Source organism: Channa argus, chromosome 19 (genome assembly GCF_033026475.1).
Source record: "Channa argus isolate prfri chromosome 19, Channa argus male v1.0, whole genome shotgun sequence".
Classification (NCBI taxonomy): domain Eukaryota; kingdom Metazoa; phylum Chordata; class Actinopteri; order Anabantiformes; family Channidae; genus Channa; species Channa argus.
The window spans coordinates 12223034-12249108 of NC_090215.1; the positions used below are offsets into that span (position 1 = coordinate 12223034).

Consider the following 26075-nt stretch of genomic DNA (forward strand, 5'->3'; position numbering starts at 1 on the left):
ACAAGTCCAAAATACACCGGCTCTGTGTGATTGAGTCTGCACACTGATGGAGTCTCTCCTGAACAACAGCAACAGGTGTCATGAAGTACACAGCTTGTCAGTAAACAAGTAAATGACCCCTCAGGTGCATCGTGGTGGGAGATCCTGCATTCAGAGAGGAGAGACACGGTCGGTTTCCCACCAACAGACCCCCCACCACCACCATCAAGACCCATGATCTGGGAATAGTCAGTTATTAATGAACTGGACAGGAGCGGCTCCCTTGGTTTCAAAGTGTGCTGATTGAAGTGGAGGAGAATTCCTGAGTGAGCTGGGGGGGGGGGGGTTCGAGCTGTGATCATTGTGGTATGAGAGTGTGCACGTGTGTGTGTGTGTTTGTGTATTGCACAGTTCTGACTGGTCCTGTCCTGTCCACAACCACACAACACAACACAGCACTGCACAGCTGCACTAGAGGGCCTGCAGGCCTCAATGGACGGGGGTCAATACAAACTCTGTGGGGACCAACGCATACCAAATCAGGGGAACACGGAAGGAGGAGGGGGAGGGGGATCACTCTTCTCCTCCAGGACACCGTAGTTCTTAAGAAATGAACTTTGTATTAGTTTATCATCATAGTGATACATGTCCGTTCATTATAAACAATGCTCCGCGTTGTAGTTTTACGCACAGCCTCTGGAAAGTCCTCAGTGGTGGTGAGTGAGGATCTGTGATCTGCAGAAACCGCGGTGTAGTACCCAGGTCTGGGATTTTCGGAGCCAGTCCCCTATTGTTCAGATCCCTCCTCCTGCTTTGGGAAATGGGAGGACCCGAAAAGGCGTTGCAAAAGGAAGAATTGTTTGAGAGCTCAGTCATCCAAAAACGGCTTTTCAATGTGAGAAGTTGGGGAGCCGAAGAAAATGTCGGTGGCATCGCAGTAAATTACTAAAGCAGCGAGACTTTAGAGGGGAAAGAAAAGTAAAAACTGTTGTTTTTTTGGGGACTTAAACCGCACAACAGAGTCGAAGAGGAGATCGCTTGGGAAAAACGAGGTGTGAGCACCAAGTAGAGCAGTTTTGGTAAGTTTTATCACATCGTGCGGTCAATGTTTTTGCAGTGTTATGCTGACTATCAACTTGTAGGCAGTTACAAAGTTAAAGACAAATCTATAAGTTTTGTGCGTGTTTGCAGCCTGACGGAGCTATTTCTTAAGTCACACGTTACTTTATTTATAAAGAAAGTTGGGATTCGGGTGGTAGAGGATCAGTTCGTGCTGAAGACCACTTTGGTAGCCACATTTGTTTTTGGATTTTCTGCTTACTGATGCAAAATTAAACTGCGCCGCAAACGTTGTGTATCACGGATCTTCTTTATTCAGATGGATGCGCACGTCCCGGCTCTCGTTCGTTAACTTTCTTCTCGTCAGAAACGTTAACTTTGCTTTCGGACTTAGCCTGTTGTTGACTGGGCGAGTTGTGCGTCCACATACCACAAACTTCCCCGTGGTTTTCTGCCTCGACCCGACACTTATTGCACTACGATTCATTTATGTGGAAAGGTTTAAGACATTCCTGACACGTTGCAAAGATTCATAGCTGCGTTTAGTGACACACGAGTGTTTTTTGGGGTGAAATCGCGTCTGCCTTTTGCAGGCCGCAGCCTATAGTCGCTCCCATAGGGTAAGAGAAAACAGACATGGTGAGAGCCCTGATTTACCCCATATTATCAATGGGGAGCGCAGCAGTGTAGCGGGACATGGATAAGGTGTCAAACTGTCTTAAAGTTAATGACTGGTGTTCGTAAAACCACAAAATCAATGCTGAATTCGTGGAAAACCTTGGTGTTTTATGATGAGACCTAGTGAATTAATGTCTTAAAGATTTGTCACATTACGAAGCTGACATTGTTCGTCGGCTGTTTAGTGCAGTTGAAGCTCTGCTCTACATCACTTTTCATTATCACTCTGTGCGCATATTTTCGTGTTGGCACAGAACAAACCATATCAACTATACCTGGGTGCTTCTATAGCCTCCTCCTAAAGCTGATCCAGTTGTCAGAATAGCCTCATTAAAGCCTCTAATAATCTGACAGCTGCTCAGTGCAGCCCTACAGGAATGCAGCGCCCTACCCGGTTGTCAGGAGAGCCTCTCCTAATATCATCCCCTCATTCAGGTCTGATTTAATGAGAAAATGTTTGTCTTAATCCCCGGCCTGCTAATGAGTGTTGGCCGGGGTGTCGTTCACCGTGGGAGACGATGGAGAGGCAGGGGAAGCGGGGGCACACTGACACGGAGGAGGAGGTCTTCGGGAACAGCCGCAGGGCTTCAAGTTTCCAACCCCAGGTGTCGTTTTGTTGTTTGGATTACATTTAGCCTCCACTGCCTCGCATGGAGGAACATCGGCGATTCAGTGACGGACATGGCATCAGACAAGAGGGCCCGATTGTTCCCTCTGAATCAATGTCACTTGGATTAAAAGTCGAAACGAATGGCCTGGCCTCCTCCAATTAGGCGCACAGCCTATAAGGGAATTAATTGGTCTCAGTAAAAAGGAGGCTCTTGTTGGGTTTGTTGTTGTTGTTGATTATCTCTGGTAGTCGGGTAGATCAAAGTTGAACTAATTGATTCCAGTCTGATTATCTGCCTGTTTCTCACACTGGTTCTTTGGCACTGCTTCATGGAGAATGGAAAAGGGGAAAAAAAACATAATTATGAATTTTGAAGTGAGTATTATCACATCATACAAAATAATCATGCAGACTGTAGTGATGGTACAGAGAATAAACTACAATAAAACTGTCTCATTTAATAACTATAGATCATTCAAGTCCTTGTTTTAATAAATAATATATAGATTAAGTAATAGATTTCAAGCTGATGAACCATTACTTATTGCGTGGACTTACAAAGGTGGTACTGTTCATTGTTAAACCAAAGCTGTAATTGTCATTTGGCCAAAGGGCAGAAAAATAATCTACAGCATATTTGTTTTCAGGCAAAAATATCAATGTTTCTGTGTCCCAAGCCTTTGGTTTTTTTTCCAACAAATTTTTAGATGTCATTTGTTCTCTGCTTTTCAAAGGAGCGTGACCTTTAAAGAAATCGTATAATGAAACAATATATCCAGGTAGTTGCACCCACAGACAACCAAAAAGTTAACTCAGTCACCACTGCACAACAAGCAAACGTAAGGTCCCTGTTGGAGAGTTATGCCAATGTTTTTCTTTTTACACAGGATATTGTGATGAATAAGCTTCAAATCCAGGTTATCTGTTAGATTTGAAGTGAGAGAAAATGACCCTAATGATGTTTAAAACAGAGATCTGTAGGTTTAGGACAGGAAGAGGCCGATGTGACCATTGCGAGAGCATTACATTAAAATGCAATTTGAATATATATTTGATCACGATTACTTGCAAAACAAACATGTAGTGGAGAGAAAAGCTGACAGTTTTCCATTAGTTGGTCCTAAGCTGAGTTTTCAAGTGTATTTTGGCTAATAAAAGAAAAGTTACAGTGTAAGTTTAGGTATACAGCCAATATAGGTACGGTTTCTTGCTCATATCCAGGTGTAGCTTCACCATTTACCCTGCCATATTGCAGACAATCTACCACCCTGAAATACGATGTAAGATACCAGTGGACGGATAGGATTTAACATGTTTGACTCTTAGATTGTACAGCTTGGTTTGTTTTACGTCTGTATGTAGATGGTAGTGGATTTCAAGATGCATTTGGAGATTACAGCCAGCATTTCAACCAGTACTTCTGCTCCAAACTCATGTTTTTGAGGGAAAAGTTTGAGTTTCAGTGCTGGAAAGCAACATTGTTATTGTAGAGGGTGTAACATTGGCGTTAATTGACAAAGGAGAAAAAAAAAGTCCTTCCTGAGGGCATGCTTTCATCTCTATGACAGTGGGTACACTCATGCAGTCACAACAGCCTGCAGGAAGGTGGGTGGGTGGGTGTGTGTGGGTGAGAGAGTGTGGGTGAGAGAGAGATGGATCCAATCAGGATTATCTCTTTGCCCTGGAATGTATCACTTTATGGTCATTAACTGGCCTCACCTGCATAGTTGTTTGTGATTACTAAAAAGAAAAAGAACTGGATGCGAGTGTGTGTGTGTGTATATGGGAGAGAAGAGGGTTTATAATATCAGTGAGTGAAGATTTTTTCTGTGCTAATGTACTTTTCAAAAAGTAGGGAAGAACACACACATCACCAAATAAGGCCGCCTCATTTCCCAGAGTTGGACATTATTGGCATGTTGACATACGGTGCATTAGCCCTCCAGATTGTAGGCTCCAGCTTTAGCCTCACGTCCCCAGGAGGGTTTCTGTGTCCAGTCAGAGACTGGATAACTAGAGAGGGACACCTGGACCGGCAGGTGGCCGGGCTCCAGGCCCCTCCCTGGGGGCTGCATACCTCTGTCCTCCTGATCTTTCTTGTCAGCCAGGACCACAGAGAGAGGGAGGAATGCTAGGTTGAAAAAAAGGAGGGGCCGAGGAGGTGTAAAGGAGAAAGTTGTGACAGAAAGTTGGCTAATTAAACAGAGTGAGATTATTGAGGAAGAGTTGAAGATAAGTTGGAGGAAAGTAGAGACAGAAGAAAAAAGCTCCAGAAAGTTTTGCAAGAGAAACAAACTTTTCATAGACCAGTGTGCAACTTTTAAAACAACCTTCAAAAACTACCTGGATGATCATTTTCAGCTTATATGTTGCATAAACAAAAACAGGCTTTCACTCGTCATCTCAAGTGCCCTAATAGAGATCATCGACAGCATTTAGACTAGTTGAATTGATTTCTTCCACTAAATGTTTAAAGTAAAAGTTAAGAAGCTCTTGATTGGATAATGACCAAGCCAAATACTCTCTCTCACTCTGTCTCTTTGACACACACTTACACGTGGAACCACACACACACACATTGTGAGTGCGGTGTGCGAGTGCTGTTAGATCATTGATCAACTCCAGACTTGGGTAAGGTGTGTGTGTGTGTGTGTGTGTGTGGACAAATAGCCAAGTGTGTGCTAAGCAGATATTTGGACAAAGATTAGGGGGGTGTTATTACGGGCCAAAAGCAACTCAGACACTCTAATAGATTATTCAAAAACAGGCACGAGATTGTACTCTGAGTCGGATTGCTCACTTTAAGCCTCGGCCTTCACTGCTCCCCCTCGTTTTTGTCTCTATCACACACGCATGTTTAAAAAAATGATCTAATTTCAGTTGATTTTCTTTTTCTTTTTTTTTTTTTTACTGTTTATTCTGGATCTTCGAGTCAATCTGAACACACTTTCAGCCGCGTATCCTTTCATATGCTGAAATATTCATTGCTCTCCGTGTTTCCACCACGACCGCATGTGAACGAAACAATAAAAGTACAAATAAGACAAAAACGTCAAGCAATCTGGGTTGTGTTCCAGGGCTTTAACCAATAATCAGATTTAAAGTGTTGCCCCAGAGAGAAAAACTCATCATTGAAGAATGCCAAACTGGCAGGAGAAGACATGATCCAACAGAATAAATCACTGGGCACCAGATTAGTTAGTTATTTGGCCCCTGAGGTTATCACAAGTGGAATTTTCCATTGACAGCGTTGCTTTGTACTGTCCAAAGTTTATGTCTGTTGGATTTTTGTTTTTTATGATATTTCTTCCTGAAGGATAATGCACATGAGTGTCTCTGAGTGACAGGATAAATAGTAGCTCTGCTTCACCACGACTCTGTCTCACACATATGTAGCCAGCTCCTGAAACTGAGAGCTCTTTTTGAAACAAGCCTCATCCAGCTGTTTCTCCTCTTAAGAAACTCATTGAGACTCTGCAGCGTATACTTCATAACCGTAGAGGAAGCAGTCAGAGTTGGTTGCACCATCTCAAACTCGGCCTACTCTCTCGCTTTCTCTTCAATTTCCTGCCTCCTGTCTGTTTTCCTATTTGTCCACATACAGTATGTTTTTTCTCTAACTTTCTCCTCAAATTGTTTCATTTAACTTTATAGCATTTCTCCATTCGCTCATCTCTCCTTTTCCTCTCCCCCCTTTTTTCTGCCTTGTCTCAGTTTCCTAATGCATCTTCATATCTGCTTTATATATAATATTTCACTCTCTCTCTGCCTTTCCCTACCGTCTTTCATCTCCCAACGTGAAACGTAGGACCAGGCAGTTTCTCTCGCTCCCCCCCCTCCTTTTTTTCCCCTCCTGGATCCTGCTGAATAATGGGGAGAAATTGCTCTTGATTTATAATTGGTTCCATTCATCTGATGCATGAGCTGCCAAAGAAGCTGGGGGCCCTTTTCCCCCCTCTCACATACTTCCTCCCTCCCTCCTGATGATGCAGGAACACACAAGGAGCAGGCAGCAGTCATGTACACTTATGAGTCTTATATTAGCATGCATGAAGCTTCAGCTTATATGTAGTTTATCTCAGGCAGAGGATACGTGTTTTTTTTTTTGTTTTTTTTCCCCTCATGTTGACATTTGGTTCTGGAAAAACTTCCTGAGGTCTGCATATTTATGTGCCTGTGTGAGTATACTTTTACCATGTAATGGGAGTTGGTGTGATTGCTTGCTTATGTGTCATTAAGTGTGTGTGTGTTGAGAGAGGACATCCAGGGAAAGAATGGTTGTGGGTAAACGAAGTATGTAACTGTGTTTGTGTGATGAGTACTATGAAATCCTGGGTATTAGTTATTTTTCCCTGTACTGTATGGAAATGTGTGTGTGTGTGTCTGATATGGTTCTGTGTGCTAACTTGAAGCATATCTGGACAGTATGAAAATCACAAATGTATTTATATTCAACCACATCATTGTAAATAACTTGTTGAGGCCAAACTACAACCCAAACTCAAAACTATTCACTTTATATTACTAAACAGTGGCTTTTACATATGCTGACAATAGAGAAACTGAGACTTACTGACTTTTTGCAAGATTAAATGACTTGAATGATAATTAGTAGTGATGTTTTCCATCTTTCCCTTCTTCCATCAAACTTTCTTTATTCTATCCATTTTTACTTTCTTTGTTTCATCTTCTATCTGTCCCTCTCCCTTGCATCTTCCTTTCTTCCTTCCTTCTCATTATCATTCATTCTTTCTTTGCTTTGTTACACCTATTATTTTCACTCTTTCCCTCCTTCTTTGATTTAATCCATTTTCCTTTTTTCCATCGTTCTATTTACATTTCCGTGTTTCTCAAGTCTATTCCCTTCTATCCATTCTTCCTTGAGTGATCTGTATGTTTCCTTCGTTCGATCCTTATTTTCTTAACTATCTTCAATCAAATAATTTAAAAAAAAAATGTTTTCCGCTTGTCGATCCATCCGTCTCTTCATACATACATTGTGTTTAATGTTACCTTCGTGGCAGTTTGTTGAGCCGTGATGATCCAATCCTGTTCCCATGGCCTTGGTGGGCACGCTGGCATCCCACACCAGCCAGAGGAATGTGGGTGGGTGTGTTCACCATAGCACCGTAATTAGCTCTCCGTGGTTAATTCAGCTTCGTTATCTAAATTATGCAAATGCCACATTGCCTAATTGATTAGAAAGGTTCCCTTCTCTACAGTGCAGGGGCTGTCCAGATCGCTCTTGTTAATCCTCTAGACGCTCTGTTGCTCATTAGTGTCTGTTTTTTGGGGGGGGTGAAGGAAGGATTGGCTGGGCATATAGCTTGTTAATACTTTGTGAAGCCTGTGTGTGTGTGTGTGTGTGTGTGTGTGTGTGCGTGTGTACGCACTGGAATAGCTGTAGGCCTTCACAGACCATGCTCCAAATCCCTCGTCATTTGGACTACTGTTGAGTATGCGTATGCGTGTGCGAGCGTGCGTGTGTTCTCAACCTCGTTAGCGATGCTTAGATGCTTTTGATGTGTGATTTTATGGCATGGGAACGAGTGATATCTCGAGTGAAGGATTTGGACTGGCCCCCTCTCCACCTGTTGGGAGTTTAGTTTTCATGCCAAGATAAGACTCCAGAAGGTTTTCTTCTTGTCCAAGAAAGCCTGCCTTGGGGCAATGGAGAGAGAGATGGGAATAGATTTGGGATTTGTTCTCTGCCAAGTTTTTGGTTTTGTGAAAAAGAATATTAGAAGTTTGGACATTCTCTACCTCAGTTTGCATTATCTGTGGTACTTTGAAGTAGAGAGCAGCAGCATGTACCCACGGTAGAAATATCATGTAACATTATGTTGGTCTCAGTTGTTTTGACATGGCATATAAGATATAATTAAATTTTAAAATAAGTTTCTGAGGGATACCAGACTCACGCTGAGACTTCATTCATCACGTCTTTCGATTCAGATCAATAAAAATTACTATTTTGAATAATTTATCAACACCACTTTAACACAACCACACAGCTGATCAATGAGATGTACACAGACTCAAATAATAACACACACACACTGTAAAACAGTACTTACAAATAAATAATAAAAATAAAATAACAATAAAAACTACTTTAAAAACATCAAGCGGAAATGGTAAATATTTGATAGTTGTAGTTTCTCAAACATGAGTTTTGCTGTTATTTCTGTTGTTCAAAACATGTGGCTCAAGCACTAATTTGCAACTATTTGGATGAATGTAGAATCATCATTTTAAAGGTTAATATTTCAGTAAATCTCTCATTAATATTTTGCTATACAAGTTTGACTGTTTTTTCACAAGAATTAGTCACTAGATGGAGTCTATCCTTATGGATGGTCACCTTTTGGCTATATAAACATATTATCTGAGCCCTTATATTTACATTTGGCAGATGGTTTTAGCCAAACCGACTGACAAGTGAGGTGCAAATCAAGTAAAACAGTTATGTCAGGGAAAACTGTTAGGCTAAACAAACAGCTTCCCTAACATCTTCCTTTTGTTGTTGTATTGTTGCTCTTTTTTTCCTGCATTCTGATGGTCTGATGGTCTGAGGTAAACCTGGTGTGTTTTTGGTTTGTTAACCAATCTCCGGACCCGCTCTGTCATCCTCAGCTCAGAGCAAACCTGAGCCAAACAGAGAGGCAAGCAAACACATTGACGGAGTGAGAGGAAAATATGTTGGGACATTCAGAAACGCTCTCACAAACACACCCTCTTATTGTTGAGACCCTGCTCTCTACTCCTGCTCGCCTGCCAGTTGACATCCTCTCTATTAATTTAATTCGTCGTTCTGCTTTCTCAGTCAACCTCTCCACCCTCCCATCACCACTGCCATAAACCCCCTTCACCCATCTCACATCAATCCATAAAGGCCCTGAACCCCTCACCACTACCTTCCTGCCTCCCCTAAGTCTCCACACACTACTCTTAAACCTCTTGGTCATTGAGCCCCCACCCCTCCTTCTCTTTGGTCATTGAGCAGCGCCCATCAGCTCTTCCCTGGGCCCTTCAGAGTAGCGTCTCCCCTTTCTCCAGGGGTCTGCAGGGTCTTTGTCCGTGCACCGGCTCACTGCTTTACAATGACTCTCCACTCTATTAAGGTGCGTTCTGCCTGTTAGCGTCGCCAGGGGCAACAGGCCTCCCGCATGGCAGCTATGCAGCATGGCATTGTGGGCCATGGTCCAGAGTGGGGCAATTGAACCCCCGCCACTCCTCACACTTGACACCGCATGTGTTTATCTAAAGGGGGGGGCTTTGTGGTGTTTGGAGAACCTCAAGGGAGGGTGGGGTGGGGGGTGGTAAAAAGACGTAAAATGGGGGAGGAGGGAGGGCAGGAGCGGAGTTTGGGGAGGTGATAAATATTCAACAGCTCAGGTCCTCAGTTACCGCTGCCCCTCCATAACCTCCTCCCCTCCTGTGTGTCCTCTCCATGCCAGAAAGCAGATGGAATGTGAGAGCTCAGGGAGGAGGCTCCAGTCTGGTTTTATCCAATTAGCAGGGTTGTCAAAATGAATTTATCCAAGAAGGCTGGTGGACAATGAGACCGACAGTGGCCCTGGAGAACAGGGTCCCGGGTGTCTTTACACCGCACGCTTAGTGACTCTCTCACGACGACATATAAGGCACTCGCGTACCTACACTCATGATGCATGCCTGCACACCGATGCCTAAACACATTCTGTGACATGACCCAGATGTGCTCCACAGATGTTGCACAGGCACTCACAAACAGAATTTTTTTTTTTTATAAGTCAACCTGTTGTTGTTTTTACTCCTGGATTTTACAAAATCAAAATGTAAAACTTGTTTTAAATAAGCTGAAGTCAGATTGGAGTCAAATATCAGTTGCCCAACTTCACTGCAGAAATAGTTCTAGTCTCCTATAATCATACTTCTCCACAGTTACTGGCAGATTTGAGTTCACACAGTTCTTCCCTGCACTCTCACTAAAATATGTTTTAATACCACAAAGCTGCTCACATTGAGCTGTTCATCACTGGTAAGGCTATAACTAAACAGTAACACACACATGCGTGCACACACACACTCTCAGTTCTTAATTTAGTGGAAGTGTCTGTGTGTATGGTCTGGCTTTTATCAGTCTCCCGGACATGTAGGACGCTCATCTCCTGCTCTATGTCTGTGACTTCTCAGGGAAGGATTGATGGAAAAAGTTGGACATAGATGTCAGACCAACTTTTCATCTTGTGGCAGGGTATCCACTAAGCAAACACAGGAACCAGCTGACTAATTATTCACACAGACAGCTCGGGGGAGTAACGCGTTTTTTTTTTTTTTTTCCCTTAGAGAGAGTGATGATGTATGAGTGACTTTCTTAAACTGCTCTTTTAACACATCTTTACCTCTGTTTTTGTCAGTGCTCATGTCTCTACTCATTTTGAAAAGGTAGAAACTGGACAGGTAAAAGGCCTCTTTTGTGAGGTAGCTTGCTCGGCTGTGCATTTGGCAGGCTGACTGCAAGGTTTACGGCTAGTGACTCTTACAGTAGGCACAGGTGCTTGATGCAGATGCGTGTCTCTTTTTATGGGCAGCTGCCTTGCTTGTGTCCATATAGCAACTGGCCACAGAAGCCACAGGCCTTCAGCGTTGCTCTCTCCTGATCCCACAGTAGTTTGCTGTTTGTTTACCAAGTCAGCCCACTACTGATGGGCCACTCTGAGTGGACCAGTGAGTAAATGAAGCTACTGTACATGTATGTAGGACTGCTACTAAGGATCATTTCCATTACTGAAAAGGCTTGTCACAACAGTGGGACTTCACAAGAAACAAATGCATTTACACATGAAGGTGAAAATGGCTAAATTTAATTACAGATTCAGCCAATGTTTAGAATTATTTGCTAAATCAATATTTTTTACATTAACAAACCCAGGACTTCTTGTATGTGAAGAGGTCCAAAGAAAGTAAAAAGGAGAGTGAATATGAGTTACTCCTGTTCTAGGCGATTAAACATGCAAAAACAGGCAAATTGAAACGTTAAGGGTACAGCTCTTCATTGCTTTTGTACAAGTTAAACAGGAATTATCTACTGCTGTTGTGAGAATATTCTAAAATTGCTTTCACACTTTGCACAATTTGCAGTTGAAATGCAGCAGAGTATTGTGTGGCCTAGTGTGGCAATTGGTTTAGTAATACCAGCTGTTTTTCCATTAGCATGCTGCTCTGCTCATTTTCAGCATATGTGCCAGGCAGCTGAACATGTTCATTGCTGCCATTAAATGATGAAGGTGCGAGTAAGAGTTTCCACTTTCTTACACTTCTGCTTTGGCCACTGGAGTGTGTGTGTGTGTGTGTGTCCTGTCTGTGAGCTTCATTAATCATCTGTTCTGCCATAATAAGCTGAGGCCAAATATGTGTAAGAAAGCCACTTGCTGCTTTTGTTTTTACTAAAGTGACCCAGGACAGTGTATGCCTATTCAGTTGGCAGTTTATTAAATAGACTTTAAAATAGAAGTTCAAGATAATACAGTCTAGTACACATGTCAATACACTGCAATAAACCCTAAAGGTTACAGTTGGTGCTGCTTTTATCAAGTTTAGGCACAAACTACATCTTCAGAAATGATCGTACATTTCAATCAGGACTTCTTTAAGAGTTTGACCGTGTTCAGGAGAGGGAGGTTTTGTTGCTTGGAAGTTGTGCTACACCAGAGTTTTAGCTTGGTGTACCTAATAGACAGCCAACTGAGTGCGTGCATATGACAGAAGGAGAAAGGGAGATTCAGTTTTGCAGGACCACCCTCCTCATCTTGACGGGAAGTTGTTAGTTTAACCTGACAGGAAAGAATTTGGGAAAGTTGGCAGCAAGTAACAAGGGAGAGAGGAAAGCTCCCTCTCTACATTAAATGTTAAAACACTGACCATTCTATCGTCTTCACTTTCCTTCCAAGACGTGTAGCCAGGAAGTACAAAAGAAGCCACCGCTCCTCTATCTCACATGCATGGACTTTCCTGTGATATATATTTCCCTCCCGCCCCCTCCCTGTCCTGTCTCTCATTAGTTGTTCTTTGTCCTGACTCCTGAATGCAGCCAGTGTTTGTTTTTTTTGGGTTTTTTTTTTCCCTCTGCTCCACTCCCCTTCCCCCCCTTCTTCCTCCTGGATCCTCTACCTGTATCGGTTACACCTGAGCGGGAAGGTGGAGGGGTTGGATTACGGCCCGCAGAATGAGGGCGCCCCTTTGAATTCAAGCTGGATGGCTGCGGGTATAAGCGCAGGAGATGGGGTCAGCGGTGAGATGGGGGCTGACGGAGAAGAAAGGCTTTATTTGTGTCTGGAGGTTGGCTGCTGAGGGTACTGCAGAGTGTACCACCTCTCCTGGGTTTTGTTTCATTACTGGGCTGTGTGTGTATACAAGTAAGGTAGAGAGAGCAGTTTAGGCATGAAGAGAGAATGGATGATGTATGTTTCCAACAAGCATTTTGGTGGTGCACTTTTGTCTATGTATAATGTTTTTTTTTCAGTCTAAAGAAAGCGGCTAATGCTGTTTGTTTTAAGTGTGGCAACTTTGTAAACCATTTTGTGTGTGTGTGTGTGTTTCAGGGGGTAGTGTATGGAAGATGTCTGGAAAGCGCGACTGGACTCGGTGGATGAAAAAGAGAAGGGCTCCAGTGTTGTGTTACCTGGGTGCAGTACTACTGTGCTGCCTGCAGAGTGGCGCCTCTGTCCCCGGTGAGTCAAAGACAAATGTTTTTTTTATATTACTGTGTCAATCTATGGGTAGTTTTTGACTGCATTTACATTAATTTTTCCAAACACCTGGTGGAGGATAAGTATTGCCAGCGCCAAAATAATTTAGCTGACACGGAGGGCTGGTTGTACGTGTCTGGCAACAGCTGTTGAAGAAGTAGGCAGCGTGGACGAGCTGTACAAGCCGCCATGATTGCACTGAAGAAAAACTGAATTGTAACTTGGAGCGCAGATCAAAATATAATTTTCCATCATTTTTGTTGATGTTATTTATCATTTTGCTAATAATGAATTGTTTAGATCATTATTCATGAAGAAATATTTGAATGCTCCACATTCTTAGATGTAAGAATCGTAATTTGCAGAACGTACAAAAATGTGAGATTGGTGCTTTTTCTGATATTTAATTATTTTTTTTTTTTAGATGATGTTCCAGTATTCACTGAAGAACCCATGTCTGTAGTTCAGAAGTTGGGAGGCAGCGTGGCCCTGCGCTGCAGTGCCCGACCCGCCTCAGCCAACATCAGTTGGCACCTCAATGGCCAGGAGTTGGTGCATGGAGATTTGGGTGTAATTCTACAACCCAGCACTCTATTCATCCCCGTACTCTCCAACGTGACACTAGGCAGATACCAGTGTGTGGTCAGCACCGACGCTGGAGCCCTGGCTAGTGTGCCCGCTAACGTCACCGCTGCCAGTGAGTAGCCACCCACACAAAGCTGTGACAAATAAACAGAAACACACAGGCTCCTTTTGGCTTCTTTTTGGTTTGTCAGAGTATCCAAAGGATCCCTTTGACTTAATTTTTCTTCTAGTAGAACAAAAACACTGAAGGGGTGGTGTTTGTTTGCTTAAAATCTTCACCAATACAACACTGTAAACCTTGTACTTTTCCACTGCTTGTGGCTAGACTGAGTCTTATGCTTACAAAGGTCCAACTACAGTTCTTCGCTTATAGTGGTGAACTATTGCACAGCACTGATTAGTGGTAATAACTCTGAATAGTCAAGCAGTATTTATTCTGTAGACAATAACAGCTGCTTTTAAGCAGTGTCATATTGATCTAATGGAGTTAAAGTGAATTATTCTCCATGTTGACGTTTTTAGTGTTTTGCCGGTCTGGGTGTGTGGTGTAATATTTGATATGTGTCATGGGACTGAGAAGGGGCCTGGATCTGTGTAACCTGAGCTGGATGAATAGAGGGGGCACAGAAGCCGGGGGGTCGGTCAGAGCAGTGAGATGGGATCAGGACTCAGTTTTGGGGCCCCTTCATTGGTCCCTCTGCTCCTCACAGCACCACATTCCTCTCCACAGGACCTGACAGCAGGGCTTGCCTGAAATTATGGCCCTGTAATTGGGTAGGGGGCTGGGTGGAGATAAAGGGGTTTGTGTGTGTGTCATGCCATTAGATAAAACCTCTCAAGTCTCTATAAACCATATTCTGTAGTGATGTGATGTATAATGCTACCGTAGCTGGATCGACTGGAGGTGTTTTGGCCAGTCATGACAAGATCACATGTCATTTCACTCTTCACCCTTCACTTTCTCTCACTTCTAGCCTTTCATTATCTTCTACTTTGCCTCCTCCTTTGTTACTGTCACCTTGTGTTTTTTATCATTCCTTTCTTTTTTTTTTTGCAGACTGCTTTTTTTTTGTCAAGCTGACATATGAACAAGTGTGTAGCACATGTACAAAGGCATTAAGTTATTGATAGCTCCAGTAATGGATGTATCGTGTTGAGATAACATGTGGAGCCAGACTGCTTGCCCCACCTCCCTCCAAATTTCCATTAATTTAATAACGGTCTCTCCTCGGCCACCCCCAAACCGCCTAAGGAATTGCTCCGTTGGGATTTTGTATGTGTCTGCCTTTCCATTTGAACCCCTTAGTTGTGTGCATATGTTTTTGGATCAGAATAGGTTGATTCCAGACCCTCCATGATATCCCCCTCTGAAGAATCTGTGCTGTTTTGGCATAACTTAAGTTTCTCGCTTGAATTCTTGTGCAGACAATCGCCCTCCCTTTTTGCTGCACAAAAAGGAGACATGTATCTGCACAACATGAACACACAACACGTTGCACAAACATGCTATGCAGACACACATACGCAAGCCTCCTGCTGCTACACATAAAGATGATGAATTCACTGTCTCTCCAGAAATATTTGAGTCGGCCTTGCCAAGCAGCCCTGGTGCGGGAGGTCTGCTTCGCTTTATGAATGCCATCAATCCTCCATCCCTCCAGGATGCACACACAAATACACATGCACACCTGAGAAGCACCCATACGGGATTGCTCCGTGAAGAATGCAGGGGGTGGGGGGGTTAAAAGGTGTAACTGGAGGAATTTAGAAAAAGCAGGCAGGAAAAGAAGGTAGGATGGCTAGATATCAAGAGGGGCACAGAAAGGGGGAGGTGCTGGTGGCTGTAAAAACATCACCTGATTGATTTAGCAAATGGAGCGACACACAGTCTCTTTAAGGCTCCCCAACCCCCCAACCCCTCCATCCCAACATGCACACAGCACTTAGTTTGACATGTCCTGGCTGGGATTCTCATCTTAAAGAATAAGAGTTGGTGTGTGTGTGTGTGTGTGTGTGTGTGTGTGTGTGTGTGTGTGTGTGTCTACCCCATTTCTCCTATTAAAGCTCCATCAGATGCAGACAGAAGGACAGATCCAGCATGCATGGTGAATAAATCAGTAGCCTGCAGTGAAGGTGTTTGTTCAATGCTTTGAGTAAATCACTGTGATGTCCCTATCAGTTGACACCTCGGCCTTAACTAAACTTTGCTTATTGAATTACGGCTGTATACAATGCCTCATCAGCTGAGTGTATATGCTAGCAGCTTGGTCTTTTTGCCAGAGTGTGTGGCTGGTCCAACAAAAACACACCAGTTATAGCACCTCTGGAACGAATGGAGAGAGGCTGTGTTTGTTAGAATGAATCAACAAAGGCTGGAAGACGTTTAATTAAGTTCCTGGAGAAGTTTTATTTATCTTTCATTTCATTGCTAGAGTCCTTCATGACAAATTTCTCCAGTTGTTGCTTTCTTTTTTCACCCCTTTTGCTGCTTACTTCCTTTTTATTTTTCTTCTGCATCAAATCTATAAAATGGCAGAGTATATCCCCAATAGGAGTTTTTTTTTTTCTGGTTTTCTAAAAACAAAGTTGTTTCCTCCCCAGTCCCAAACTAGATATCTTTCTCTGAAACTCTATAGGAAGAACAGGACTCACCTCTGACCCTGTGGCCAGGCCTCTGGGCTGCTCAGGTGGGGGTTTAGGAGGTCAAAGGTCAGATGAGTGTCTGTGCCGTGCAGACTGTGTGTCTGTGGGACACAGTCGCCGCTCATGGCCTCAGTAATCCCGCTCTCCCATTTCCCACAGAACTGTTCCAGCTTTAGTCTCAGTATGACGTTTGACAGGATTAATGACACCTCCTCGAATGTTACAGACACCACTTTCAGGCATTGGCCTTTTCCAGAGCGACATGACATGAGTAAAACTGTAAAATTAGCTAGAGTGCTTTTTAAAAAATGTCCATAACGTCAGCAGTCAGGTCATGTTAAGGGAAGCGCTGGAAAACAAATTGCTAAATGCAGAATGAAAAGGTCTTTCTTTCAAAGGGTGAGCACATAAGATAGTTTGTGGGAATATGGTTATGGTACAATAGGGACAAGCTCATTAAAGACGCACCAAATACAGGAACAGCACACTTATTATAGAGTTTGTTATTACTCAGAGTATTGTGGTTTTCTGCTAAGGCTGAGGACTGACTGTATACATGTGCAGTTAGATGTGATTTACACAGTGTATTAGGATGATGAAAGATGGTCATCTGTGTTGCAGCGATGTGACGGCACTGAGTTTTGTTTTGTTTCCCCTTGTGTTTTTCAGAGCTGCGGGACTTTGAGCCTGATGATCAGCAGGAGATCGAGGTCGATGAAGGCAACACAGCTGTTATTGAATGTCACCTCCCAGAAAGCCAGCCCAAGGCTCAGGTCCGCTACAGTGTCAAACAGGAGTGGCTGGAGACATCCAAAGGTTCTGAGCTCCTTCAGTTCTTTACATTTTCCATAAGATTTACTGCCTCTACCAACATCCCTTTTAATTCTCATACTATCTTCATGATTTACTGGAATGGTATAATCTTCCTGTCTTACTAATCATAAAACTGGTGATAAGAGTACTATCTGAAGAATGTTGAAACATAGGAATGCAGTTGTTTATTTGTCAAACTATTTATTTCTAAGTTGGCTGGAACAAAAAGCTCCAGTGATTTGTGGCTGGTATGCTGATGATGCCTGGGGGCTCTAGGTACTAGTATCTGAAGCTTATCTGTGAGGAAATGAATACCACATTGACAGGCATTGGTTGCCTGTTCTTTGTCAGACAGTAGATCGCCACCTTGTGGCTGCTCCAGTCATGCACTGGCATGGCACACAGGACTCATGTTACCCACAGTGTTTCACAACATGGACTTGATTTGTCTGTGGTTTCTCTTTGTCTTAGTCATTTTCTTGTGTTTTCTTTTATGAATTCCCTCCAGTATCCCTGCTTTAAAGTTACACAATTAGTTTGTAACACTTGCACGTGACCTTTGTTGCACATCACGTTTTTGCTCCTAGTTTGTGTCTGCCTTTAAACTGTCTGCTATCAAATAGGGAATATGGGGAAAAAACAAAACAAAAAACAGTCTGTATTTCGCCATTCATAAGAGCCTACGCTGACATCTTTTCTTTTGCTGCAGGGAACTACCTCATCATGCCGTCAGGGAACCTGCAGATAGCCAACGCAACGCAGGATGACGAGGGGCCGTATAAGTGCGCTGCCTACAACCCCGTCACTCAGGAGGTCAAAACATCTATCTCTGCTGACCGCCTGCGCATACGCCGTAAGTCACCATCTTTGACACCCGGATGCTACGAAAATCCTTTTTTGTTTTGTTTTGTTTTTTTGTTTTCTTTTTTATGACAAGTTATTCTAATACATTTGTTAAATGACTAGCAATAGAATCATAGTAAAGAAATTTAGTGCTGATTTAATAAGAAATTGTATCTGAAAAAAACTTGACAGTATTAATGTTTGTGACTCTTACTGTAGGAACATGTGGTGCACATGTGTCTCACATCATTCCCTTTTGCCAGGACACATTTAGTCACAGATGATGACATGCTAAAGACAGTTCATGCTTTTACATTTTCAAAGGCAGAGATGAAATTGTTTAGACTTCATACTGCAGTTCTCCATATTCTGGATACAATTTCAACCACAGCACACATACAAGTAATTTAAAGAAACAGAGCAGGGTGGGAAACAATGCAGTGAGATTTGTTTTTTGTTATTTTAACCTCAAACTCACAGTACTCTCACAAGTATTTGCATTCTGCCTGTCCTCATCCTTTCCAGGGTCCATGTCAGAGGCAGCTCGTATTATTTATCCGCCTGCATCCCGTTCCATCATGGTGACCAAGGGTCAGCGGCTGGTTTTGGAGTGTGTGGCCAGTGGCATCCCTACTCCGCAAGTCACATGGGTAAAAGATGGACAGGACCTGCGTTTCCATAACAACACCCAGTTTCTGCTTAGCAACCTGTTGATCGATGCAGTCGCAGAGGGCGACTCTGGAACATACGCTTGCCGGGCCGACAACGGCATTGTCTCAGCCCGCTCTGCGACCGTGCTCTATGACGTCCAGGTGTTTGGTAAGTGAACTAGATTTGTTTTGTCATGTTCTATTTCTGCTCACATGCTTTCTCTTCCTCATTTATTGCATTTGTATAATTTTGTTTTCTTCTTTTATAATTATATATATATATATATATATATATATATTTATTTATTAATTTATTAATTTATTATTATTATTATAAACTGTTATTGTGCATGTGTTTATAAATGCTTTGGATGCATTTGTTTCTGAAAGAGCGTTTTTATTTTTTTTTCAGTTTTGACTTTCTCATGGATTTAATAATTAGACAGACTCCTGTTTGGTGGAAAAAGAAAACAGGGTCTGTATGTGTGCATGCACTCGAGTGTGAGAAGCATGTAAGCCTGGGCGGTGTTGAGTTAGGAGTTGATGGAGACAGAGCTCTCTGTTCTGCAGCAGGACTTGATTGAGTGTGTCTAGGTTATGGATGACTGTTTTTACAGTGATTTTCTCTGTGTGCGTGTGTGTGTGTGTTGTGGGCTTGCTTGTCTCTCTGCAGCTGGCTATAATTAAAGCCAGAGAGCTGCTCTAGCTGTAATGAGCTCTTCTCTTTTCCCTGATTCACAAGCAGCCAACCATCAACCAGTTTGCCTAGCCTGCCTGGCTCTACAAGGGATTCTGTCAAATAGCCTTTACACACACACTTATGTTTTTAATCTCACTCACTCACACACACACACACACACTCTCTCTCTCTCTCTCACACACACACACACACACACACACACACACACACACACACACACACACACACACACACACACACACACACACACACACACACACACACACACACACACACACACACACACAGAGAGCTGAATTTGTGTGTTGACAGAAAACGAATCCACCAAAACCAACTAACTTCACATTATCCATATTTTACTATTTTCTGACATTTTAGACGACATATCTAATCAAGAAGTAATCGGCTAATCAAGTTATAATGTTAATAATTAGCATTTGTACCTCTAGGCATTGTGCTTGCCCACACACATAAACATTCAAGCTGCTCATAAGTGTTTTAAACAGCTTTCCCACACTGTTGCTGTTTCTTACACACTCTGTTTTCTGTCTCCCGCAGAGCCTCCTCAGGTGAAAGTGGAGCTGCAGCAGCAGGAGGTTATGTACGGGGAGACTGCGCGCTTCACATGCCAGGTCCGTGGTAAACCCACTCCCTCAGTGATGTGGCTTCACAATGCCCGGCCCCTCGCCTCATCTAATCGCCACCGTGTGACCTCCCGCGTTTTGCGCGTCTCCAACGTGGGCCCTCAAGATGACGGACTGTACCAGTGCATGGCTGAGAACGGGGTGGGCAGCTCACAGGCATCCGCTCACCTCATCATAATATCAACTGGTAAGTGAGGTGGATAAGTGATATGGCACAGATTTCTCTATTGCACCTCACAGCATTTAGATTTAATTAATTACGTCTCTCTAGGGATTTCATCCAGAGGGAAGCTGCCCTCCATTTATCGGCCACTCAGCCCAGACAAGGTCCTGAGAGAGCAACCTCCTGTTAAGCCGGGGGCATCTGGTGCCATGTTGCCTCTGGACTGCTCTGAACTGCCGGGACAGATCCTGCCAGCAGAAGCCCCCATCATCCTTAGCCAGCCACGCACAGGCAAGGCTGACTATTATGAACTGACCTGGAGGCCACGGCACGAGCGAGGAGCGCGCGTGGTCGAGTACATGATCAAGTACAGAAAGGTACTGCGGGGAGCTTATTCTCAGATTAAAAGAAATTGTGTTTTGCGCAACCCTTCTTTCATAAATGCATCCAAATTTTGCTTTGGTAACTGATGGCTGTGTCTCTGTCAGGTGGGAGACCCTCTAGCAGAGTGGACCTCCAGCAGTATCTCAGGCTCTCTCAACAAGTTGACCTTGGCTAAGCTGCAGCCAGATAGCCTGTATGAGGTGGAGATGGCTGCCAAGAACTGTGCAGGTCTAGGACAGCCAGCGATGATGACCTTTAGGACCGGTAAAGGTACAACCTTGTTTTTTTTTTAATTCTAATTTAGTTGATTTGTTTATTTGACAGGGACAGTGCACAGTAATAAACATTGCTGTAAATGTGACAGAATTAGCCAACAAGCTGTTTTTCAAATATAAACATAAACCATTCAGCAGTGTCATTGCCAGTCATAATAATTCCCTGCAGTTTGTCATTTATCTATTATATAAGTACTTTTTTTTATAAATTCTGAATGCTTCAATTGTATTAACAAGTGTTGTCTGAACCACAAAGCTCCTTTTTGTAAAAAAATAAAATTCAAAGTGCAGGGCCACTTTGAATTTTATTTTGATGAGGACAGTGACATACAGAATGTCCTTTACTATGCTGTACATAGGAATTGTAGTTAATTTGTACTTTACATACACCCTCCTGAACACACAATGTGAGTTAAATCAAAGTCGAAAAATTGTCCCCAACAAATTTATGATCTCAAGTCAGGTGGCTTTTATGGTCGTTTCTACTATACAGAGTGGTACACAGTACACAGTGGAAACGAGATAACGTTCCTCCAGAACCAAGGTGCTACAAAACAACAGAAGCTATGTAAAGTGCATCAAGTGCAAACAGTGCAGACAAAAAACACAAAATTACACAATCTACTCTTGTTTTAAGCAGTGTTCAAGAGAGAGAATCTACACTTCCCAGCTGTTTTTAGAAAATTATTCAGTATTTTTTTTTTTTATTCGTGACACATGTTTAAAGATTTAAGCTGTCAGAAGGAACAATTGGACTTGAGTGCCACGGACAGAAAGTATTGGGTTCTGGTTTTCTCTTGGCAGTTGCTGACAATAACAAAAGTGCAGAACATTGACAGTCTAATCTTTTTAAACATGGCTCATTTCTTAATTTAAACTCTGATGTAACAATCCATTTTTTTCCTTCAGGCCGCAGAGGTCCCGATCCACCAAAAACTCCTGCGGTTCCCTCACCAAGCCTTTCCCGTAAGCTCTCACTATTCCCATAACAACTGAGATTCTCTTCCAATTAACAATACTAATGATAAATATTACCTCTACAATTATAACTCTACCCAGATACTGTTTTACAGCAGGATCTTCAACTGCTAACCATTCTTCTTATGACTAACATTTCTCAACCTCTTTCCTTTTTGTCACTGAAGGATGACCTCTCAGTAAGTGTTCAATGTGAAGTTTTGTTTATCTTTTTGTTTGTTATAATTACACATGTATGTGAGTTTATGTCTGTTGTCCTTCATCTGACACCACTTCTCCTCCTCTTCAGCTCCCGAAGCCCCTGACAAGCCAACAGTCTCTACAGCAACAGAAACATCAGCATACGTGACTTGGATTCCTCGCGGTAATCGCGGCTTCCCCATCCAGTCTTTTCGGGTGGAGTACAAGAAGGTGAAGAAGGCAGGAGAGGACTGGGTGACTGCAGTTGAAAACATCCCCCCATCGCGGCTTTCTGTGGAGATCATAGGCCTGGAGAAAGGTCGGCCATCTACACAGGCACTTTAAAACAGTGTTGTTATTATTCACATCAATATGTTCTTATTCTGACTTAGTGGAGGTGGGGGGAGTAGTAGGTTTCGTACCGTATAATTACAGTGATGATGTCCTGCGTAATTATAATCCCACGCCCCGTAAATTCATCAGCATAATGAGTGGTATTACAGACATTTCAGTAATTATTGCCATCTATCAAAACCATAATTGAATTGCAATCAACATTGCATTTGTGTTGAAAAAGAAAACATGAAGTAATGTGAAAACAAATGTTAGTAAGCACTCAATGTGGAGCTTCATTCGGTACAGCTTGCAGCCTCTAAAGACAGATTAGTGACTATTAGCCCTCTTCATGTAGGTACGTCTTACAAGTTTCGTGTGGTGGCTGTGAATGTGATTGGCTCCAGTCCCCCCAGCGCCCCTTCAAAGGCGTACACAGTGGTGGGTGGGAGAACCCACGAGCGCCCTGTTGATGGACCTTATATCACCTACAATGAAGCCATCAATGACACTACCATCATTCTCAAATGGACGGTAAGTGTCCGGAGAAGGAACTTGAAGAGGGTGTATTCTTTTGAGTTCACAGTGATTGTAACACAATTTATTTCTATCTCAACAGTACACTCCTGTAAACAACACGCCCATCTACGGTTTCTACATCTACTACCGACCAACAGACAGCGATAATGACAGTGACTATAAGAAGGATGTGGTGGAAGGAGACAGATATTGGCACTCGATCACTGACCTGCAGCCCGAGACCGCCTATGACATCAAGATGCAGAGCTTCAACGAGAAGGGAGAGAGCGAGTTTGGCAATGTAGTGATCCTTGAAACAAAGGGTGAGGTTGTTCAAGAATTTGACTGTTTTGTAGATCTAGTTAGAGGATGTATATTGGGCCCAACATTCAGAGTACCTGCTTCTTAAAATCTGAGCTAAGCTATTCCCCCCTTTTGTCTCATCAGCTCGACCCAATCACCACCGACCTCCTCCATCACAGACCACAGACGAGGTTTTCACTGGAGGACCGGTGCCTCGGCCCGGTGACCTCCCCTACCTCATAGTTGGTATTGTCTTAGGAGCCTTCGTGTTCATCATTGTTGCCTTCATACCCTTCTGCCTCTGGAGGGCGTGGGCCAAGCAGAGTGAGTGCCCCTTACAGTTCCTCCAGTGATTGCAGGATTCAAAGTGTTAACCGCTACAACATTATTCTCTATTTGTGCTCATTTCAGAGCAAACATCAGACTTGTGTTTCCCTCCTGTTGCTGCCCCTGTGTCGTCTTGCCAGTACACCATGGTCCCCCTTCAGGGCCTTGCTCTGGTTGGCCATTGCCCACTGGACGGCCACATGACGACTCCACATGGTGTCTACCCCGCTAATGGAGAATACACGCCGAATGGCAAACCTCACCATGCCACACAGTGCCTGCCACGGCTGCAGCAGGTAAAAAGCAGTCTATACAGGTTGATGCATGTTGTTAACAAGCTATCCTTGGTAAACTTTGAAATCGCTGTTGAATATATTATCTAAACCTGCTGGATTGTGCAGGATGAGGTGGATATGGAGTGTGAAACATTGTTGCCACAGACGGTGTCAAATGGACATCTTCCTGTCTACCATTACACCAGGTACCTTTCATCTATAACACACACATTTGTTCATTATTTAAAATATACCTAAGTAAAAATACTATAATCTAATGTGTAAAAGCTATTAGAAAACTCACATCGTTTACTGTTCTGTTTTTTTATTGGAAAAAAAACAACCTTGTTTTCTTTAGTGATGCAGATCATCATGAACATTTGTGCACTCCTGATGACTCCACTCTTCAGCTCCTTGATGCTTCCTACCAGCATGTTAGTTCACTGGAACTGGGAGGTGAGGGCAACTTCTCCAGTGGAGAAAAAGCAGAGGACATCACTCAGAGTATGTGTACATTTTTTTTCAATACAATATACTGATGGCTGAAATATTTGAATAGTTGGTCAATAGTCTGTCTGTTCTCCAAAAAAACAAAAAACAAAGAAACGCTCCAAGGAAACTAATATATTCAATTTTGAATATTTTATGTGTGACAAAATAATCTCAACTCAGTGTCTCAGCGCATGCTACGTTCAAGCTCTTTAGAGCTTGTAAATTCATCTAGCAGCCTTTCTAAGTGAATGAAAATGGCTTAGTTGTGACATGACGCAACTGTGAAACATCAGTCTTATAAGTGATACTATGTGGAGAAGGAGTTCTCCTGCAATTTGTTTAAAGATTTTAAGCTTCCTTTTTAAGCTTTCCTTTTGGAGATGATTTAATTTAAGATGTGACTAAATATGTAAGTAGAGTAATTTTGTTGCACATTCTGAATAAAGCCGAAATTTAATTTGGAGGTCATTTTGTCCATGACAGTAGATTTTTGAAAACATTGTAGTATCATTTATACACTGCATGATGCACAAAATCAGGCTTACAGTTTCTGAGCAGTGTTTTTGTCTTTCAGCAGAGCCTGCATCTTTCCCTCTTCTATCTCTAGAAGATGACAGGATTTTTACCACATCTGCGTCAAAAGCAACAACACCGCTGTCCAATAATACAATACAGGAAGAGAACATCCTCCCAAATGAAGCCTTCCCAGAGGACCACGGGACTACCAACACATCAGATGCATAGGACTGTTAAACAAATAAAAGCAGACAAGAGAAAATATTTATTTTTATATAAAAATATTTATATATTTATGCTTTTGTACATAAGTGTCTGATTATACTGTATATAAGGTTATTTTCATATTGAAAGAACTATTCATACATCTGCCTCTTACTGTGTCATGGACAAAGGGAGTACCTTGTTGTGATGCGGTCTGCCTTGCGTGATGAGGGAAAACCTGTTTAAGAAGATGATCAGGAGCTTCTTTTCAGTTCAGCACCTCATGTTTAGATCGTCATTCCTTGTAGACCTCCAACCTAAATGTTGGGACCCTAATTACTTAGCTTTACATGCAAAGGGATCATTAGTCAGAAGCTGTAATTATGAGGTGCTTCAACGCTGTGCAGCTGTTGCTTTATCATATTGTCATGATACAACTGTCAGTCTGTCATTTTGTATAGTATTAACATGTATTATGCATTTTTGTCATTAACAAATTATTAACTGTATGCAATATGAATCATTGTGTTTTGGTAGTGTTCAAGAGATTATATATTGTATAGCTATTTATTTTTCTTTGATTTTGTTTATAAGTCACTGAATGGGAGAGTTTCTGGAAAATATCTTTTAACTCAGTCATTGATAAGCTGAACTTTAAACTGCAACCACTTTGGTGTTTACTCAATTGCTGGTTACCAAATGACAGCCCAGTGAGGGAGCTGTGTGACAGCTGTGTCAGTATTATTCCTCCCTCACAGGTCAGTGCATAAGTATTAGTGTTTGCCAGAGACCTCTGCAATCAAAATGAAGGAGAGCCTGAATCTACTCCCTCTTTCACGTGTAGCCATATTGTGGTTGCACATGCTGGAGCACTATTGCATGTAAATAAAAGCTTATAAAACTGAACAGTGTGTTTAATGTTTCTGTTCATTCTTAGGACAGTTCTTTGTGCTAATTTGAGTCTGCAGTCACTCACTGTAATTGTTATTTTCTGTGCTTTGCTGTTTTATAGTAAAAACCTAATTTGCTTTGGAAGCTTAATTTAAAATTCACACTTGCTGGAAAAAAAGCACCACTAGTTTTCATTGTTTCTCACCACTTCTGGAGTTTACAACCATCTTTAGAACTAGAAATATAAAACTGGGTAATTTCATAGCCACCTAGTGGGGGATGAGAGTATAGAAAATGC

General features: G+C 42.5%; 1 protein-coding gene across 3 annotated transcripts; it reads left to right on the plus strand.

The window, feature by feature from the left end:
- Window positions 1-815: 815 nt before the first annotated feature.
- Window positions 816-25792, plus strand: boc (BOC cell adhesion associated, oncogene regulated). Of its 3 annotated transcripts, none has more exons than XM_067486283.1 (18): window positions 816-1058; window positions 12913-13041; window positions 13484-13756; window positions 16957-17103; window positions 17810-17953; window positions 18469-18762; window positions 19852-20124; window positions 20209-20477; window positions 20589-20754; window positions 21669-21725; window positions 22027-22236; window positions 22609-22784; window positions 22870-23092; window positions 23217-23396; window positions 23484-23695; window positions 23801-23880; window positions 24033-24178; window positions 24741-25792. In XM_067486283.1, exons 2-18 carry the CDS (start codon window positions 12930-12932, stop codon window positions 24908-24910), a joined length of 3132 nt encoding a protein of 1043 aa, XP_067342384.1. In that variant the 5' UTR covers window positions 816-1058; window positions 12913-12929; the 3' UTR covers window positions 24911-25792. The 3 variants fall into 3 exon arrangements, with proteins under 3 accessions (XP_067342384.1, XP_067342381.1, XP_067342383.1); XM_067486280.1 differs by lacking the exon at window positions 816-1058 and adding an exon at window positions 6378-6504; XM_067486282.1 differs by lacking the exon at window positions 816-1058 and adding an exon at window positions 6382-6504 and having other exon boundaries at window positions 24744-25792.
- Window positions 25793-26075: the final 283 nt, after the last annotated feature.

Bases quoted from the DNA above. Each gene is read 5' to 3' on its own strand.
- boc (XM_067486280.1), top strand. The intron at 13,757-16,956 runs GTGAGTAGCCAC...TGTGTTTTTCAG, and splicing joins CGCTAACGTCACCGCTGCCA to AGCTGCGGGACTTTGAGCCT. The intron at 23,881-24,032 runs GTACCTTTCATC...TGTTTTCTTTAG, and splicing joins CCTGTCTACCATTACACCAG to TGATGCAGATCATCATGAAC.